This window comes from Sabethes cyaneus, chromosome 3, assembly GCF_943734655.1.
Source record: "Sabethes cyaneus chromosome 3, idSabCyanKW18_F2, whole genome shotgun sequence".
Lineage (NCBI taxonomy): Eukaryota > Metazoa > Arthropoda > Insecta > Diptera > Culicidae > Sabethes > Sabethes cyaneus.
The window spans coordinates 179,114,867-179,134,914 of NC_071355.1; the positions used below are offsets into that span (position 1 = coordinate 179,114,867).

General features: G+C 40.2%; 1 protein-coding gene across 1 annotated transcript in view; it reads left to right on the forward strand.

Annotated features, from left to right (window-relative positions):
- Positions 1-20,048, forward strand: part of LOC128740455 (uncharacterized) — an 82,724-nt gene that overhangs the window by 10,946 nt on the left and 51,730 nt on the right. The window contains exons 2-3 of the mRNA XM_053835996.1: positions 7,942-8,663; positions 10,029-10,130. Of these exons, the coding sequence (XP_053691971.1) occupies positions 7,942-8,663; positions 10,029-10,130 (824 nt within the window). The remainder of the gene's footprint in view (positions 1-7,941; positions 8,664-10,028; positions 10,131-20,048) is intronic.

Here is a 20,048-nt window from a genome sequence, read left to right on the forward strand (position 1 = left end):
CATGTTTCACCTTTTTCTGCAATAGAGTAGCAAAAATATTTTTCTTCACTTCATAACCCCATGTGCAATAGCGAGCGAGTGAAAGTTTGTAATTTTAAGGCTTTAAAAGCAATTCCTGGATCGGTTTTGATTGCTATGATAAGAGAACCAGCGAAGGTGGCTGTGTCAGTTCCCAGTTGACCTTAAGCCAGGACACTGACCAGTCTGCCGTCGTATGTTCGAATCTCAACTGTGAAACTGTTAGACTCAAAAAGATTATAGTAATAGTCCCGCAATTATCCTACACACTAGCAGTTGACTTGCGAAGTCTGTCAAACAAACTAGTAGAAGGCCAAACTCCGTTTTAATGTAACACCAAGACATAGCTTTGCTCACTGTGGCAGCATTTCTCCACGATAACCTCTTCTTCTTCTTCTTCTTCTTCTTCTTCTTCTTCTTCTTCTTCTTCTTCTTCTTCTTCTTCAGCAGCATAGAGCCGGGGTGGCTCGTGCTGTTTCAAGCACTCGTCTCCATTCAACTCGGTCTTGGGCCACTCGTCGCCAATTTCCTAGTCGTCTCAGAAGTCGCAAATCGCTTTCGACCTGGTCGAGCCATCGTGCACGTTGGGCCTCCCTGTTCCTGGTGCCGGTGGGGTTGTTGAAGAGGACTATTTTCGTCGCACTGTCGTCCGGCATCCTTACGACGTGTCCGGCCCACCGTAGCCTGCTAACTTTCGCTAGATGTACGATGGGAGTCTCCCCTAGCAGTGCCTGTAGCTCGTGATTCATACGCCTCCGCCACTTTCCGCTTTCAGTTTGTACTCCGCCAAATATCATCCGCAGCACTTTCCGCTCGAACACGGCAAGGGCGCGTATGTCCTCCGTGAGCAGCGTCACGGTTTCAAGTTCTTAAAGAACTACCGGTCTAATAAGGGTTTTGTACATTGTTAGCTTCGTGCGGCAGCGTATGCTTCCTGATCGTAGCGTTTTACGAAGGGCAAAGTAGGCCCGATTTCCCGCTTGGATGCGCCGCTGGATTTCCTTATTAGTGTTGTTGTCCGCGGTCTTCAGCGATCCCAAATACACGAACTCCTCTACCACTTCTAGTTCATCGCCGTCAACGGTTACCGTCCGTGGGAGGCGCCATTTGTTTCCTTTGAGCCTCTTCCTTTCATGTATTTGGTCTTCGACGCATTTATTTTTAGCCCAATTCTCCTAGACTCCGCTTTCAGTCTGGCGTAGATTGCTTCCGCCGTCGAAAAGTTCCTAACAATGATATCGAAGTCATCTGCAAAGCCTAGAAGTTGGCTACTCTTGGTAAAAATCGTGCCTCTCGTTTCGAAGCCCGCTCATCGGATCACCCCCTCAAGAGCGATGTTGAACAGCATGCACGATAAACCGTCACCTTGTCTCAAGGGACTCGAGAGTGTCCCAGAGATGCGTACGAAACACATCACTCGATCCAATGTAGCTCTGAACAGTCGCGTGAGTTTGTCCATGCTCGTGCATTATCTGCCATAGCTTGTCGATCGATTGTATCGTATGCTGCTTTGAAACCAATAAAGATGTGATGCGTGGGCACGTTGTACTCCCGACATTTCCGCAAAATCTGTCGGATAGTAAAAATTTGGTCCGTAGTTGCGCGAGCCCCCATGAAACCCGCCTGATAATTCCCTACGAAACCTATGCTATCGGTGACAGACAGCGTAGGCGTAGGCGTAACAGGCGTAGGCGTAGGCGTAGTTGTAGGCGCCGTTTACCAGCGTATTACCACGATAGTTGCAGCAGTCTAGCCGATCACCCTTTTTGTAGATGGGACAAACCACTCCTTCCATCCATTCCTCCGGTAGCTTTTCCTCCTCTCAAATCCTCGAAATAACCCAGTGTAGAGCCTTTGCTAGCGTTTTTCCGCCATGTTTATAAAGCTCTGCCGGTAGGCGGCCCTTCCCAGCGGCTTCATTGGTCTCCACGATAACGCAAATAACAAATTCAACTGCTTAAGAAATCCAATGGTGTGTGTACAGACAATCCAAAAGTCACTTTTGAAGGCCTGGAGGTAGAACCCACGTTCTGGTTACCTTATCCATACGCAGACGGGAGTTGACGTTGAAGATAGACAAACTTCCATCGAGAAACTCATAGCAACCGAAGTTCTGAAGGCTAAAGTAGCATTCTACCCAGACGAAATCTTCAATATTGCGCTGAAAGTATCACTACAGACATTTCCAAATTTGACCAAACTTCGTGCTTCTAGTCATGACCTTGAAATGCGGTCAGGCATATATTAATTTTTTTTTAAACGATGGTTCTACAATTGATCAAGGGACGGTAAGGGAAAGTAATGAAGAAGGATTTTTTGGAAATGTAGGGGAAAGAGTGGAAAGGAAGGGGGGAGGTAATAGGTAGCTACGCTTAACAAGTTGTCGTTGTGACTCCTACCTTTTGTTCAATGCTGGAAGGCCCTGACGGGTGTTGTGGGTTCGAATCCGGTTATAATCTCAGATTATAGCTTGGTTCGACCCATGCACCTTCCAGCGTTGGACAAAAGGTAAGAGTCACAACGACAACTTGTTAAGTGTAGCTACCTATTACCCTCCCCACCCCCTTCCTTTCCACTCTTTCCCCTCCATTCCCAAAAAATCCTTCTTTATTACTTTCCCTTACCGTCCCTTCATCAGTGTTCAGAACTGTGCTGTAGAAATGTGCAATGGAACGGCAACCTTTCAAATGCATGACAAATACACAAGATGTCACTTCTGCCGAAACCGAGAAAGTACCCACGAGATCCAGCAGTATTCAGATCCGTTTATCTACAGGGTACACTTAGGAAATTCTTGGAGTTGCTCACATAATACACAGATGGTGAACATTGACTGTCAGAGGCGCTATTCAATTTCAGGAAGTGTACGTTGAGTCCATTCCAATAGTGATCGAAAGAGCTTAGAAGACGCCCTAACTGAATCGGGAAGGTCATCGATACTGTGCCGTAATCACGATAGACTCTAAGAACACTAGCGCCAGCTGCGGAGCCATCGCTTCAGCATTGCACACAATAAGAGCTCTCGGGTGTCTTCGGCGAATCTGTGGAAGAGGTCTTGAGACGGTCAAAAACGAATCGCTAGCTACCCGAATGTGACTTACTGGTAATGCAATGGCACAATGGCTTTCTTCCGCTTAAGTGGATGGTATATTTTTCAAAATGGCCTAGAGAGAATAATCCGTTGGATTTGCGTCGGGTTGTTTAGCGATTCTTGGCTCTTTGTGTGTAGCACGGTTGCTTCAGGTAGTACCCGCATCGGTTTGGTCATGGAAAGTCCTCCCTATGTCCCAAGAGCAATAATGTTGAAGAAACACTATATAGAGCACATAGTCTTCAATGTGATTTCCATCTCTTAGGGAATATTCTCTCCTCAAAGTATGTCCTATCTATCTCATCCTATGCTCCCGAATCTTCATTTCTATTGGAAGCTATCCCGATCAGGAGGCCATAACAAGGTTATATCAGTTTTATAACGCATTATGATATTGATAACAAAATCTGTTAAAAATTGGTAACAAATTGACCAAGAAGTAATAACAAAAAAAAAATGAATTTGTAACAGATTCTGATAGCTGTAGCTCATTTAGATATAAATGAGAAACTGGGTTTCGCCACTAAATATGCTAAATATCACCCTTATAACAAAATACGTAGTTTGCAAAAAAAACTAATCTAATTAATATGATTATTTCAATAGTAAATGAATTTCGTCGCATAACATTTATTGTATTTGTTATAATATTTTTATCTACTATCATATTTTTGGAATAAGGCCATTACAAATATTTTATAAAGTTTTTGTCCTTCCGGTGTTCGGCCACTGAAGGGGGGGGGGCAAAAAAAACAAAGTGAATTTTTTAATCGAGCAAAAAAAAAACATGGATTTTAAGAATTTTTATTTAAAGTTTAAACGTGAAAACCGAATCTATTCTTGCTTATAATATATACGTTATTATTTTCTATGCAAAAATATACGAAAAAAGACAAAAACGAAGGAAAATTTTTTTGGACGATTTTCGGGAATTCCATTGTTTGAATTTTCATTTCTGTTTCGTGCTAGAAGCGTTAATTGAACTCTGAGGCTCATTTTTCGAGTTTTTCAGACTGTAGAGCCCACAGACAATTGATTTTATAAAAAGAAATTTGACTCATATCCTACAAATTATTTTTTTGCCCCTCGATTTTTCAAGCCAATTTCCAAGGGGGGGGGGGGGGGTGACAAAAACTTTAAATATGATTTGCAATGGCCTAACTGGAATTTTGAAAATTTATCTTTAACAAAATTTGTTACAATTTAGGTAAAACCATATCAAGACCTGTTCAGAATCAGATATTGACTAGAATAAATTTAGATAGAATTTTTGTTATTTTAACTACTAACCGTCGCTCATTTATAACAAGGGTTGTTATTATTTATCTAATTTATAACAACCGTTGTTAGAAAAGTTGGTAACAAACTGGTTCATTGGTAACATAATTTGTTATAATTTTGTTAGCTCCTCCTGAACGGGTAGTAACAGCGTCGATGGAGTTTCGAATTGGAGATTCAAGTGTGAAGCCATCAATCCTGAATGATGTTTCGCAGTAAACGGTTAACTTGGAGTTTTCCCGCAGGTGTCGATACGCACCACGTTTTGTAGGCATACAGTAGAATGGATTTCACGTTTGAATTGTAAAACTTATTTTTTTGGTTAGTAAGATAATCTGTTGAATAAGGGTTTTCCTAGCTACATTTCTAATTTACCGCTAGGAATTGTTCTTTCTTTCTCTGTGGACACCGAATGAAGATTCTCTGCCTCCGGAAAATTTTCATTAAAATTTGTTTTCGTTTAAAAGATGACACGGTAAATTCTCTTAGCATTGTTAAATATTATTATTTTAGTTAAATATTATTATTTTAGTTAAATATTATTAATTAGTTATGCCAAAAAAATTGAGTACCATTGATAATGGAAAGACCCTCGTCAAATCATATAATTTTTAAATGCAGTTTTCAAATGTTAACTTTTACCGGCTTTACTGGTATTGCATTTATCAATACCGAAAAACCGGTTTTCAAAATACCCCCGATATTGACATCTCTACACACAATAAGAGCTCTCGACTGTCTTCGGCGAGTCTGTGGAAGAAACTTTCGTAACTCGGAATACATTTTGAAAACCTGGTTGTGTTTACAATTGGAGTAAGTAAACTTTTCGATCTTCTCTCTTTGCATTCAAGTATGATACTTAAAAATCGCCTGTTGATATGACAAGTTTGTTTTTAAACAGGCAATGGGCAAAAACGAGCTCGTAATCCCAAGAATTAGAAACCGCTGGTTTGGAATCTTACAAGATACCTATTTCTATGTAAAAAAAATGCATGAAATCGATTGGTGGTGGTTTCCTCTTCATGCAGACTTCGGGAAGTGATCCAATTTGCCCTATTTACCCCAAAAATCATGATAAAAGCTAATTAAACAGTATAAAAACTTATTTGCCGCCCGTGAAACGAATTCAAATAGCTTTTAAATTTTGTCAAAACATCAAAAGAATCAAATCCCATCCATTCCATACTGCGCGAAATGCAAGAATAGTCCATTTTGCCCAATTCAACCCGATATACATAGATAACCTAATTAACCCTCCGTTACTCGCGCTGTTGTATTTCGTACAACGCGTGTGAGCCGTTAACTTTATCTCGGTATATCTCAGGATTCCAGCAATAAAGAAAATTACTGTTTTCAGCCAAGTTGATCCGCAGACCAAAATCTTTCAAACGTTGAAAAAGTTTCATAAGCTTTAAATGCACTTTTAAGGACTTTTGTAATACAAACAAAAATCGTGATCATGCGCACCTATAGTAAACTGTCTTGCCTCACGAGGTACCTTTACCTTACGTCCTTAGACCAACCTTGTATTTTGTCTTGATCTTTAATGAGGTCTGGTATGTAATTAAATTTTAATAATGGTAGTTTTTTATACCCGACGGAGGGAACGGTAGAAGAAAGTAAAGTAACAAAAGTGTGAATACTATTTAATAGTCATTGGTCATTGAAGCCACGCTTAAGAAGTTGTATACCGTTTCTTTTTACCCAAGCTAGAGATCTTTAGCTTTATTACCTTTCTACGCTATTTCGAAACCTCTTCATAGTGCAAAAGTCACCCTTACAGTTAAAGTGTACTTGTCAGAAGAACACAATGAAACCTCGCCAGGGACGACTGTAACGTGGGGTAGTACTGGCAGTGAGGAAAGAGTGGGTAAAGTAGGACAAGCTTGAAGGAAGGGTAAAATCCAATACACACAAGCACGCATAAAATTTAAGCCATATCGTTCCCTCAATAGCTACTATTGCAAAAAGAAGCGCGCAACTTCCCACCGCGTAAGAAGACCATCATGGTAAAGTGTAAAATCCGTTTGGCATTCACCGGAAATCTGGAGGCATTCACACTTGTATGCTTCCGAGTATATAATTTTATCCATCACATAAACACTAATTTTCTAACCGTAGAAACATACTCTTACCAAATTCTGACTTTTTGGCGAATTTTTCCGTGAAAACTTGAATCTGCTTGTTATTAGCATAAGCTTGTCATAAGTCTGTAGAATTTTTCCCCCGGAATTTAATTGAAATCGGGTTTCTCGTTGGTTTCATCGACGAGCAAGACATATCCGTCGCGTTTCGCCAGTGTTTTACCTTTGTTATTTGAGGCTTTGGTTGGGTTCTCTACTTGCTCGATAACACTTGTAGCATTTCCGGAGACAGATGCGCAGCACAGTACAGCGGTCAGTATTTAGTTTTTTCGCCAAAGCATGGGCTCCGCTCCCATGTTTTGTTGACACTTTGTGGACAGTCTCGAGAGTTTCTTTATACTTTTTAATTACTCGCTTCACAGTACTTATGGTATAAGCCATCAGTTTGGCCAGCATTCGAACTGACGCTGATGGATTTTACAAGCAATTGTGTGCAATTATTTTTCTTCTTCTCTTCTTCTCTTGGAAGATGAATATCTTGGAACCAGGTTAGTTTTAAACTGCGAAAAACATATACCGAGCAAAACCATTTACATACTACAAAACACTGTCAACCACTGGGAGCACCACTATCGCCGAATCGAAGTGCCCCACTGCTAAAGGATCTGAAATATCATTGTTCATTGAGGAGACATTTTTCAGCACTATGAACCACGCAAACTGTCTGAATTTACCAGAAAAACATCTTCGAATGGTATACGCTCGTGAAAATGAAGTTGGAAGAAGAAAAGGCATGTTCTGTCCTTATAAAATAGCTTTAAGTCGAGAAAATATTGATTTTCTGCGTTGCTCTCACATTATCGAGCTGCACACCCAGTGCTATATGCATTTTTATCTCGAATATTTTTAGATCATTTTGCCGCCAGCCCATTATAGTTAAGTTTTTTTTTCAAGCAATTGGATTCAATAAAAATTGCATAGTAAAAATATATTTTTATTACCTCGTACCAATCGCTTCATCTTAATGCAGTGCAATAAACGCGGGACGCGATTCGAATGGTTATATGCAGGATGGATGGACCACAAAGTGAAATACGACAAAAATAACTACCACTTAGTTAGTTAGCAGTTCGGCGCGGCCGTCCGGCCGTTAATCAGGGCGCCATTGTAATAAAGTTGTTGGTTTCCAACTTGAAATGCAAATCGAAAAGCTCAGCCGTCATTTCCAACGGCAAATCTTTATCAGAAAACGCTCACTCTGGCTCTGCCTCTCTAGTACGTATTATTCAAATCAGTGGTTTTCATTACATTACGGAAGAAAACGACCCTCGAAAGCGTTGGCCAGGGTCGGACATTTATCACTGGGAATGGCTGATAAAATCCAATAAATTGCAATTAACCCTTTCGAAGGAAAAAACTTTTATTTGAATAAGCATGCGATAAATTACCTGTCCTCTCTTTTAATTGCAGGTCTGATAGCTTCAATGCCATCGATGGCAAATTTCAGCAGCAGCAGTACCAGCTCCAGCAGTCCCAGTACCAGCAGCAGTACCACAATTGCCACCCAATCAATGTCCACTCCTTCCTCGAGGCCTACCGTGGAAAGCACCGGCCAGCACGAACTACCGCACTTCGAAGCCCTGGTGCAGCCCGTTCCACGTGGTTTCGAGGGTGGCGCCGTGCCAGAAGCGTCCACAGCCAGTGACACTGATACCTTGCTTCTGCTGGGAGGCTTTCGCTTTCCGGCCGAACTTCATGCGGAACCGGTCGGTTCTGGCAGATCCGGTGCTAATCCCACCAGTGGTAGTGAAAAGCAACGAACTAGCCCACTGGTTGCCGGCGTTAACGATGGCCAGCTGGCTCCACAGGGTTCTAAGCCCAATCTAGTTAATTTAGGTGTAAGCAGTAGCGGTAGCAGTAGCAAACTCAAAAGTGTTAGTTTAAATTTAGCCAATAAGACCGCTAGTGGTAGTGCAGCTGTGAAAGGCAAACCGATTGCCAGCAGCCGTAGCGCAAATGTTCCAACTTCGGAGCAAGAGCCCGGAGCAAATCGAATCGACGGCGAACTGGTCGGCATCGAGGCAAACTTTAGCAAAATGTTCTTCGAAACGGAGAACCTAACGACGGTCTCCTCGCAGGTGGGATCAATTGCCGTACTGCCGTGCGTGGTCCGGAACATCGGCGAGGGTGTGGTGAGTATATGCATTTCACTCATTAAAACGCTCATTTGCACCATCGCTCACAGTAGCACCGAGAGTTACAACTAATGATGTGGTGATGTTATGGGTTAAAATAAACTCTAATTACACCGGAATTGAGCAGGATTTCACCTCTGCAAATGACCGGTGCCGCATACAATTCCGGCATGAGTGCGGCTCTAATTATGAATAGAATGCTGCCACAGCAGCGGGTGTATGTGTCAAATAAATTTCATAACTTTCGGGCAAGTGTTGAATGAGAGTTACTAGGCCGTCCGTAATAATGAACATATAATTGGATGGTTGCATTGACATTTTCAATTTGAGTGACAAATATCCGGGTAGCTTTCGGAAGAAGAACGATCAATTAAATGAAATCATCCGAGCCCATAGTGTATTCGAAAATTACCGCTTCATTCACCGACGAAAAAATATCGCCTATTGAAACTCCAAACAAGACTGTTTGAATTTAATTAACTTACGAATTACGAGCATTTACGTGCTTGGAGTAAGGGTTGTATGCTGTTGATTGAATATTCACGTCGCTGTTTTTTGTATTTTATTTTTCAATTCACAAACGCGATATTATGAGCATCATGAGTTTTACAACTAGAGTAAAAATAAAGCCACAATGAACTGCAAAGACTAATAATAGCGGGTGAGTTATTATTTTATGGTTTGAACCCACTTTTGTATCACACTTTTGTCTTCTCTTGTTCTCAATTGCATTCAAAACCTCTTGAAGCGCGTAACGCTCCATAAAAATGCTGAATGGATTTTATGTGTAATTAATATAACACGAGCAAAAAGTTTTGGAATTGAATAGCATTTTTTTGTACAATATTTTTTAAAAGAGAGCTTAAGTTGAAATGTGAAGCACAGCAACATAACGAGAGCAATTTATACTTCCCGTAATGCACACTAATGATGGGCAAGTCCACTCAGACTGCATCAGGAACAATATTTGAAGTTATAGTCGATGGCAGTTTCCTCTGAAATTGCACATCGAAAAAAAATTAATATCATTTTTTTCGAACATTTGTCATTCAATAAACCCCTGGCTATGAACTTTATTTCATTTATTTACATTTGCATAGACATGAAATCATCTGCAAACAACCTATACGTACTTTGTTTCCCAAGAGCATTGTTTGGAAATTTATCTGCGCAAAGTGTAAATAGTAAAAATCGTGAAAATTATTTCTCTCAGCTCGAGATTTCTCTAACCACATCGGTGGTTCTGCATATAACATAGTTAAACCTTTCTGTGTAGAAGCTTTAGTACGAGCAGACTACCTTTTAACGTTCTCGTTTTTTTTTTGTCTCTCTTCCCCCGACCCCTTTTTACCGCACGCGCAGGTATCCTGGATACGAAGGAAAGATTATCATCTGCTGACGATCGGGGTGACAACGTACAGCAGTGACGAGCGCTTCAACATTATCCGTTCCGAGGACTCCGAGGTAATTATGAACTTGTTTCTGAATCCGAGAGGAAAGCTTGCCAAAGTGCTGTCAGTTGGCTCGCAAAAAGTACCCCTGCCTCCATCCCCATTCGTAACACAGTTGTAGTGCTTGGGTTGGCAGGTTGTGTTTGCCGAACTAACTCAATGTCTCGGGATGATGGTAACTAATTTGTGCTGGTACGTCGTCTGCCTAATCCTGTACCGTTCGGCTGGATTTGAGCTCGTAAAAGCGATAGAAGGATGTTGATTCGATGACTAAATCTTGTGAATACTGTAGATGAAGGATTAGGAAGGATTACGTCGCTTGAATAACGTTGATGATTAGTTTGAAGATTGTTTATCCTGCTGTGAGGACATGAATATTTTGACGTAGGACTACGTCTTTGTTTACTATACTGGGACTGGGTAGCACTTTGTAAAAACGAGAAATAGAAGTGTAACGTTTGAATGAAATATTTCAAACGCTAATAGCTACTATACTACTGAACGAAACATAACAGTTAATATGTCGTTGGATAGATAAAATGTCCAGCAATTTTATAGTAACATACTAATAATAATTTTTTATACGCTAAATAGTGAAAATGTGTGTAAAGATTCAAGGTCGAATTTTTCCATACATTTCCCTTGTTATCGCCTAGCTTCACAGGCACGGACGACAATTAGATACACCAAAGGATTTGGATCCAAATGATAACCTTGAGACCACTTTGTAAGCCACACCCCTTTTCCAATCCAATCGGCAACATCGATGGCTATTGACGGCAACACCGGTCCCAAAGACAAGCGGAATCAGAGGGCAATGGCCAACGTGAATCCCACACGATGCACTTAACATTACATTTTGCATTATCCCCATCGCAGACATGCGAAATTGTTCGATAGCTTGCTCAATCAGTGTCGGACAATCATTTAAGCAGCAGCAGCCGATATGGTTTCCCCCACCACCTACACTAGCTTACAAGCAGCAGCGGCAGTGCCAGTGACTATAAAATGGTACTCTTGGTTCGCCGTCTGTTCATTCATCGCACAATCGCACTGACGGACGGTCAGCATTTACCATCGACAGCTATTGGTGGCGAAAGCAACGGCATTTGGCGGCAAACACCAGCGATCGGAGCCAACAACGCTAGCAATCGGGAGGTAACGATAGCATTTTTGGCGGCTATTGCAGGCAAATCCAAGGACCTTTGCGGCATCTAATGTCATTTTCGATGACAATTCGAGGCACGCAATGACATTTTGGCGGTTATTTTCGCAAACCAACAGCAAATGGAAGCAAATCGACTGACGGGCAGCAAATTCAGTAGTAGGCCGTTGTGGTCTTAAACAGTTCTTATAAGAACTAGAGTAATTGAAGAATGAAAAGAATTTTCTTCACTTTTCTAAATGGTTAACGTTTCAACGTTCCATGGAAAATGCTTGCTCATTCAGCGTCGGATAATCATTCGAGCAGCAGCAGCAATTGATCTGGTTTCCCCCACCACCTCACTAGCTTACAAGCAGCAGCGGCAGTGCCAGTGACTATAAAATGGTAAGGGTAAGCGGGGCAAGACCGCCCACTTAAGCAAAACCACCTGTGTAAAAAAAAGTTGTAGCTCAATTTCTAATTTATCTGCTTTAAATGAACAATTGATCTGTTACCTACATGTAAAAAATAAAAACATAAATATCTGTAATGATTTTCTATTTTTTATTGCGATTTGAAAACACGTGCAAAAAAAAGAGTATTTTTTCCATGCGGGGTGAAACACGCCCACTAACGGGGTAAAACCGCCATAGCGTATAACTTTAACAATATTCAACCGATTTGAACGAAACTGGTGGCATTGGATTCGTGAATTTATCTAATTTAAACAAATTAAATCAATTTGACATCAAACAAAACATTGTTCCCCGAGATTCGCAATTTCGAAAGAGTGTCCGGCAACCACTCGTATTGGACGAATATCAGTAATATTGGTACCAACAGTCTTGAAATTGATACCGTGTAGTTTCCTTAGACAACAAGATGGATCGAGTTAGGTATCCTGGAGTCAATCTTTAAGGACTAGAGAGGATCTAAGATAAAATATAACAATATGGGTATTAAAGTTCCTGCAATTGATCCGATAAGTCATTTTTTGACATTTAAAATTGTTCTGATTGATAAACCAGATACATATTATTTTTGCATTGCTACGAAAATTTGCTATATTTTCTTTAAAAAAATGTTTATTCCATGATATTTGTTCCAAGAGGGAGGAATTATTGAAAAAAGATATATCCGAGAAAACATAGAAATGTCCATAGCGCCCGCAGGGAAAATTAGATTTTTTCAAACAGTCTACCAGCTACAAGTTAAGCACATTTACATTGTTTTATGTAAATCTGAGATTCTTTGGTCCAAACTATGCAATTATTTTAAAAATCTCCTTATCGCATTAGCATTATGAACGACGGCCTTGCGCCGTTCGTTGTGGGCGGTTTTACCCCCAAATGACCGATTTACACATTTCACTATTTATTTCAACAAAACTGCATGAACAGTTACCTAATTTAGGTACTGTCGGATGAAGACAGGATTAGAGATACGATATGGGTGGGATTTACTAAAAGTTTTAACGTTTTGAATAAAATAAACCCTAAGTTCTGCGGGAACAAAGTTATAAAAAACGAAACGATTATAACGAAAAATCTGTTTTTATTTATTTCTCCGATAGTTTATACGATATTGCTGTACAAGGTATTGTAAAATATTGCGTACGCATTCAGTAATATGACTGTCATCAACATTTAACACCAATTTGAGCAAGGCCCTGTAAAACCATGGTGGGCGGCTTTACCCCGGCGGGCGTTGTTACCCCGTTTACCCTTACTCTTGGTTCGCCGTCTGTTCATTCATCGCACAATCGCACTGACGGACGGTCAGTATTTACCATCGACAGCTATTGGTGGCGAAAGCAACGGCATTTGGCGGCAAACACCAGCGATCGGAGCCAACAACGCTAGCAATCGGGAGGTAACGATAGCATTTTTGGCGGCTATTGCAGGCAAATCCAAGGACCTTTGCGGCATCTAATGTCATTTTCGATGACAATTCGAGGCACCCAATGACATTTTGGCGGTTATTTTCGCAAACCAACAGCAAATGGAAGCAAATCGACTGACGGGCAGCAAATTCAGTAGTAGGCCGTTGTGGTCTTAAACAGTTCTTATAAGAACTAGAGTAATTGAAGAATGAAAAGAATTTTCTTCACTTTTCTAAATGGTTAACGTTTCAACGTTCCATGGAAAATGCTTGCTCATTCAGCGTCGGATAATCATTCGAGCAGCAGCAGCAATTGATCTGGTTTCCCCCACCACCTCACTAGCTTACAAGCAGCAGCGGCAGTGCCAGTGACTATAAAATGGTACTCTTGGTTCGCCGTCTACTCATTCATCGCACAATCGCACTGACGGACGGTCAGTATTTACCATCGACGGCTATTGCTGGCGAAAGCAACGGCATTTGGCGGCAAACACCAGCGATCGGAGCCAACAACGATAGCAATCGGGAGGTAACGATAGCATTTTTGGCGGCTATTGGAGGCAAATCCAAGGACCTTTGCGGCATCTAATGTCATTTTCGATGACAATTCGAGGCACCCAATGGCATTTTGGCGGTTATTTTCGCAAACCAACAGCAAATGGAAGCAAATCGACTGACGGGCAGCAAATTCAGTAGTAGGCCGTTGTGGTCTTAAACAGTTCTTATAAGAACTAGAGTAATTGAAGAATGAAAAGAATTTTCTTCACTTTTCTAAATGGTTAACGTTTCAACGTTCCATGGAAAATGCTTGCTCATTCAGCGTCGGATAATCATTCGAGCAGCAGCAGCAATTGATCTGGTTTCCCCCACCACCTCACTAGCTCACAAGCAGCAGCGGCAGTGCCAGTGACTATAAAATGGTACTCTTGGTTCGCCGTCTGCTCATTCATCGCACAATCGCACTGACGGACGGTCAGCATTTACCATCGGCAGCTATTGGTGGCGAAACCAACGGCATTTAGCGGCAAGACCGGTTATTGGTGGCAACACCGATTGTTGACTGCACTGAAGAGGTTGATGTTACTTGTAACCAATGGCCCTTTTAAGGGCCGCAAACTAATTAAATGAAGCATAATCAGAATTTATCTCAAATGTGCAAAATGGTTTTGATTATTATTTGTAACCAACGGCCAGAAACTATTTGAAGGAAGTTGGTTCAAATATCAAACTACGCATAACATATTTATTACAATGATCTGTGGGCTGGCCATTCATTGCTATTTCAACCTTTGTGAAATACAGTAGTGATTTGTTAAAGAATTCGCTATGTCTAAATGGTTGCAGGCGTTATATTTACGTGACCACCGTAAACGTATTCGTGAACAAGTGGCTGGTGTAGTAACTGAACCAAGGATATCGTTAACAGGATTTAATGATCAGACATAGTTATACTTCATCGATTAAAACATGTTATCAATATAATGAGTATTATATGACACAGTCCTACGTCACCCTTTCGTACAACCCTTAGGGCTGTATACCTTGTAGTTTTTTGTTGTCTCGAGTTTTAGCCAATAAGTGAATATCGTTTGGCCTTCAAAATGGCATTTTTAATCATTGTACACATAGTAAGATTAATTTTCGATAAAGCATATTCTCACGAACGACCATCGCTTAACCATCATCGTGGGCTTTAGCTGAGCAATGAATATAGTGAGGTGTCATGTCTTGTTTTTTTTGTCATATTTTTTACATTATTTTAGGACATAGGACATGCTGATCTTATATAATTTACAACCGCAGTACGTATCTTTTCTTGCTCTACATGATTTATTTTAAAAGCAATGATTCCCAATGCCAAGGTTCCTGAGTCTGCTTTGAGCTGTCGTCGTGATCGGATGTGCTCGTCGTGGGTGCTAATAGAACAGCTATTGTCGTCGCGTAGTTGTATTTACCGTTATACCCATTGTCTGTACGCGCAGATTGTGTAATGTGCTATTGTATGTGCGTTATGCCGGCTTTCTATCGCTCTGTTCGGTTTCGACTTGCTCGGTCCGGTTTCAAGTTGCTTTGGTGAGTGCCTATTGTTCCTACTGACGATGATTCCGCTGAGGAATGATCGTGTTAGCGTTATCTTATGCATGAGTTGTTCGATGCTGTTGTTTCCCCGTGGTCATCGTATTCTGTATCCTGATCCTGTTTTCAAGCTAAGTTACATAGATATTTTATACAAATAATTTTCAAAAGCTACCATCTTTCGAACCCCTATATAAAATTAGTAGATGGCCAGCGCATGTATTCGCGCCCGACGAATCGGTCGAGTTATAGCAAATTTTTATTGTGTTTGGCTTTATGGCGCGTTCTGTTATTTTTGTCGTCGTGTGCATTTACCGTTACGTATATTGTTTGTTTGGGCGTTCTTGTTGGATCGTGCACGGTGTACGGTTTGGTTTCGAGTTGGCGCGTGTGAACTTGTCGTTAATCCTAAAAGTTATTCTTATAAATTTACGGCTATAGTCGAAGTAGCAACACTCCTTTCGTCGGACGTCTGGAGTTTAATTTGCTACCAAAAACAAAATGATAAATCATAATTTGAGCTAGCTATTAAACCACCAAGAAACAATTCTCTAAGCTTTTAACTATTAAATTAACAGCCCATTATAAATTAATAGACAATAATATCTTTAATAAAAATCTTCAAATCTGAAAAACAAAAAATATTAAACAATCAATCTTTTAAATCTTTATACTATACTATGCTTTATACTTTGAACCCGCAACATCTACCAGATGTATCCTAGGGTTTCCCTTACTTACTAGTATTTCCCAACTCCCGGGACATTTTAAGCGTGTAGGGCGCTATAGCTCTGCATATTAGCGTTGGTAAGAGGAAATGCTTATCAACTTAGGGACTATATTGGCTCGTTTCATTATCCCTGATTTCCCTGATCGCGGATAAGTTCAAGTTGTTACGTGGTTTTTGAACCGTAAATCTCGCATGTGCATAGTATTTTTCGATATAAATTAAATTATGGTTATATATAAGCACCATTGGTATTGTATTAAATTTGTTAAAGAGGTGTTTTTTATACCTTAATTTTTGTAGTTACCAGAATATCCAGGTTAGTCTCATATGACTGATGCTTACATACTTACATTATCCATCTAGCTCCGCCCACCTACTAACAACAATTCCTTTCCCGAAATACTTGTGAAGATGCAGAGGATTCCCTGGTCTTTAGTAGCAACAAGTATTGGACTAACATTCCTTTCCATCCCACCTGGACCCGCATTCGGTCGTGGCCAGCGTCGGTATTGATCAGCATGCAGGGACCTGATAAGGGTGCACAATGAAAAATAGCGTGCTGTCCCAAGTATCCTTTTTCCAGGCATCATTTTGCAATTTTTATCGGTCCTGGTTAGGGTTGGGATACCGGGAGTTCCGGAACCGGGAATACCGGTACTACCGGCTGATTTTCCAGTACCGAAATTCCGGTACTGGCACAAGAGAAAACCGATACTTTCGGTACTGATCATTTATGCATGTTTTCTAACATTCGGCCTTAAAATCGAACATAACAATTTTAAAATAATTTATAAAACTTCGCGCTATATTTTGATAAAGCTAGCGGATGAGTTACTACAACAATTTAACATCAGTAACCAGATTGAGGAAATTGTTGAGCGCTAGTTATTGGAATAAATATGGCTAGCTGATCATGAAGGAAAAATTGGTACGGACTTCCGACGCCTATAGCAGTTCAAGCTTTAAGGAGCTCGATTAGACCTGTACACCAAAATACTCTGCGGAATGAATTCGCTTCGATGTAACTCAAGGATTGAAGAGCAAGTATGCTTTTCGGTACCCTGATTACAGCCTGTCCTTCAGCGATACATTCTGAGAAAGCATTTTCAGCGTCTGGCAGATTCGTTTTCGCATGGTGAACAGTACATTGAATATTCTGTGCATCTTAAAGTTGAATTTTGCAAGCTTCTCCGGGGGCGTGTTGTATCAAAAACTTGTCTCCACTGTACTTGGTCCTAGGCTACTTGTCACCAATTCATTGAGCTTCTCGAATTCGGCTTCAACCTGGTCGTTGGGCCCCTCTATTCATGGTATCGGTGGGGTTTTTGAAAAGAACAGATTTCGGTGCACAGTCATCCGTCATTCTTGCAACATTGCCGACCCATCGTAGTCACCCGACTTTCGCCAGATGTCGTTTGGAATCATTTCTACAAGGGCCCTATTCTTATAGATCTTAGATGAGAACACAATTAGCGATTTTGAATGTACCTGGGTGACTCCTGTTAGCTAAGTGACAGTACAAATGAAATGGTAACTGCAAGGTGAGGTGAAGTGACTTAAGAATTGGACCACAAATAAAAGTATTAGTAGATTTTTCAAAGAACAAGGATTTTCTTTTTAAAGCTTTGGGTACCGGTACCAGTACCGGTATTACCGGTACTAATCCTTCCAGTACCGAAATACCGGTTCTCAAAAATCCTGTCGGTACTCCCAACCCTAGTCCTGGTCAATAACGGAGTAGCAGCACACGGGCGGTATCCTATGCTTATGCTTATGCTAATGATTCCCAATGCCAAGGTTCCTAATTCGCCAAAACTCAATTATTGATGCTTTTTCAATCTCTTCAACTGTCAGCACTGCTATTAACAGTATCATCATCAGCATCTTTGGCTCGAGCAGCACGTTCCTCACAATCATGTAATATTTATTAACATGCTATTAACAGTATCAAGTAACAATGTGAATTTTAATGCGCTCTTATTGCGGTTTTCATGGCCAATCTGGTCATTAAAACCCTTATAAGAGTGTAATAAAACCTAAATAGTTGATTGGCTTGACCGATAATCGAGAGTTGTGGGTTTAACTCCCACCTGCCATTGTACAACTCAATATATTTTTAATCTATATATCAAAATTTTCTAGTTCATCTAATAATTCATTTTGAAAAGTACTTCCTCACCTCAAGCACCTCCTCTGATGCAAAGAAAATCATTTGAATGAACTAGAAAATTTCGATATATACCAAAAATATATCGGAGCGAAGGGAGGTGGGGTTCGCACCCTTGCTCTTTCGGTTGGTACCCAAATGTTTAACTAGCTAAACTACTGCCGCCCATCATATTAGGTAGTCTAATACCTAATTTTGTTTTATTTTCTCAATTCCATTACTCCCCGTATACGCATCGCACACTTTCCCATGCGACGATATTTTTTTTGTATGATTGCTCTTTGTTTCTACTACCGAGAAGGTAGACTGTCATCTACTCGGTCTGTGTGATAGAAGCAACGTAGTACGTTGCCGACGTTTGCACGGCAAGTCTCGGGATAAAACTACCACCGGGTGGTTATTCTTTTTTGTTTACTTGCATATGACTATACGCGGTCATGACGTAAACTGAAGAGTAAAAGTATCTGGTGAGAAGAATGATTAATTGGGTATATTAACGCTTATAGCAACGAAATTTTTTATATCACTTGTGCGGGCATTTTATTCGAACTCAAGAGAGCGAAGGAACCTCTTATTTTTACGTTTCTTAGATACGGGAACGGAACACGACTTTCTTGCTTAAGAACAAGAAGATACCATTAGCATTTGGTGTTTCGAGTTCGGATAACGACGTTCCTTAAGGGGACATAAACGACTAAAAATTTTGAAAAATTCATTATTTTTTTATTTCAGGCTTTGATTCTGCAGTCTTTTCCGTTTATTTGGATACGAAAAACCGAATCATACACATAAGCATTCCAGTGCGGCGTGGAACAACCTCTATGGAATAAAATGCCGTTCCTGAAAAACCACGATTTACAAACTTTATGTACCTTTTTCTCAGAAACTACACAACGTATTGGAACAAACTTTGTTTTGTTTTGTTGGTAGAAGCTTGGCGAAGACTTTTATAACTTTTGAATTTTGTAAACGAATTACAGCTTGAGAAAAACGAAAAAGAAGAAGAAAAGATGGCTAAAAATAAAATTTTGTCTTCTTTTTCTTTTTTCTCAGTCTATATTTCGTTTCTAAAACTTAAAAGTTATAAAAGTCTTTGCTGAGCTCTTACCAACAAAACAAAAAAAAAGTTTGTTCCCATAAGTTGTGTACTTTCTGAGAAAAAGGTACATAAAGTTTGAAAATCGTGGTTTTTGAGACGTTTAGGGGACATGTGATCTGTTTCCTTAGCATAGGAATAAACAAATCTACGCACGAGGTCTTTAGAACAAGAACACTTGTTCTTGTTTTGAACAAGAAATTTGTTAAACCGAAAAACTTAGCTATATAGTGACAATTATTTACATTACAGGGGGAAATTTCTCTGTTGGGTATCGTTTACATTCTATCCTAAACAAATGTCCTAATCGTTACAAATTCCATCAAAATACCATAGTAAAAATGAAATGAATAATTCAATTCATATCAACATAACAGAGATAGATATAGCACCATGTGGGTCTATTCGCCTACCAATACACGAGCTTCTATTTGGTTTCAAACATGAATTTAATAAGAACTTAATCTGTGTGATAAAGATATGTTAAAAAATTTGTTTTGTTGTTTTGTTTAGAGATTCAATAAATGTTTTGGTTTCGAAATTTGTTTTTATTATTGTCAGCAATATAATAATTTATTATATTAATAACTAGCTGACCCGACAAACTTCGTATTGCCACAAATTAACCTGTGTTGTACATAAATCATGAATCTCGGATGATCTTTGTTACAATCTCGAGTTTTGCAAGCCCCCCAGTGGGCGGCGCTTCCGACGGCGGGTCACTGGCAACACTCGCGACCGTCTCGTCCTGAAAGAATGATCTAGTGTTACTATAGATAGTTTTTGTGGTCTTGTATTGACTAATGTTTTATGGAAGAGTCTCGAATTTCTCGAGTT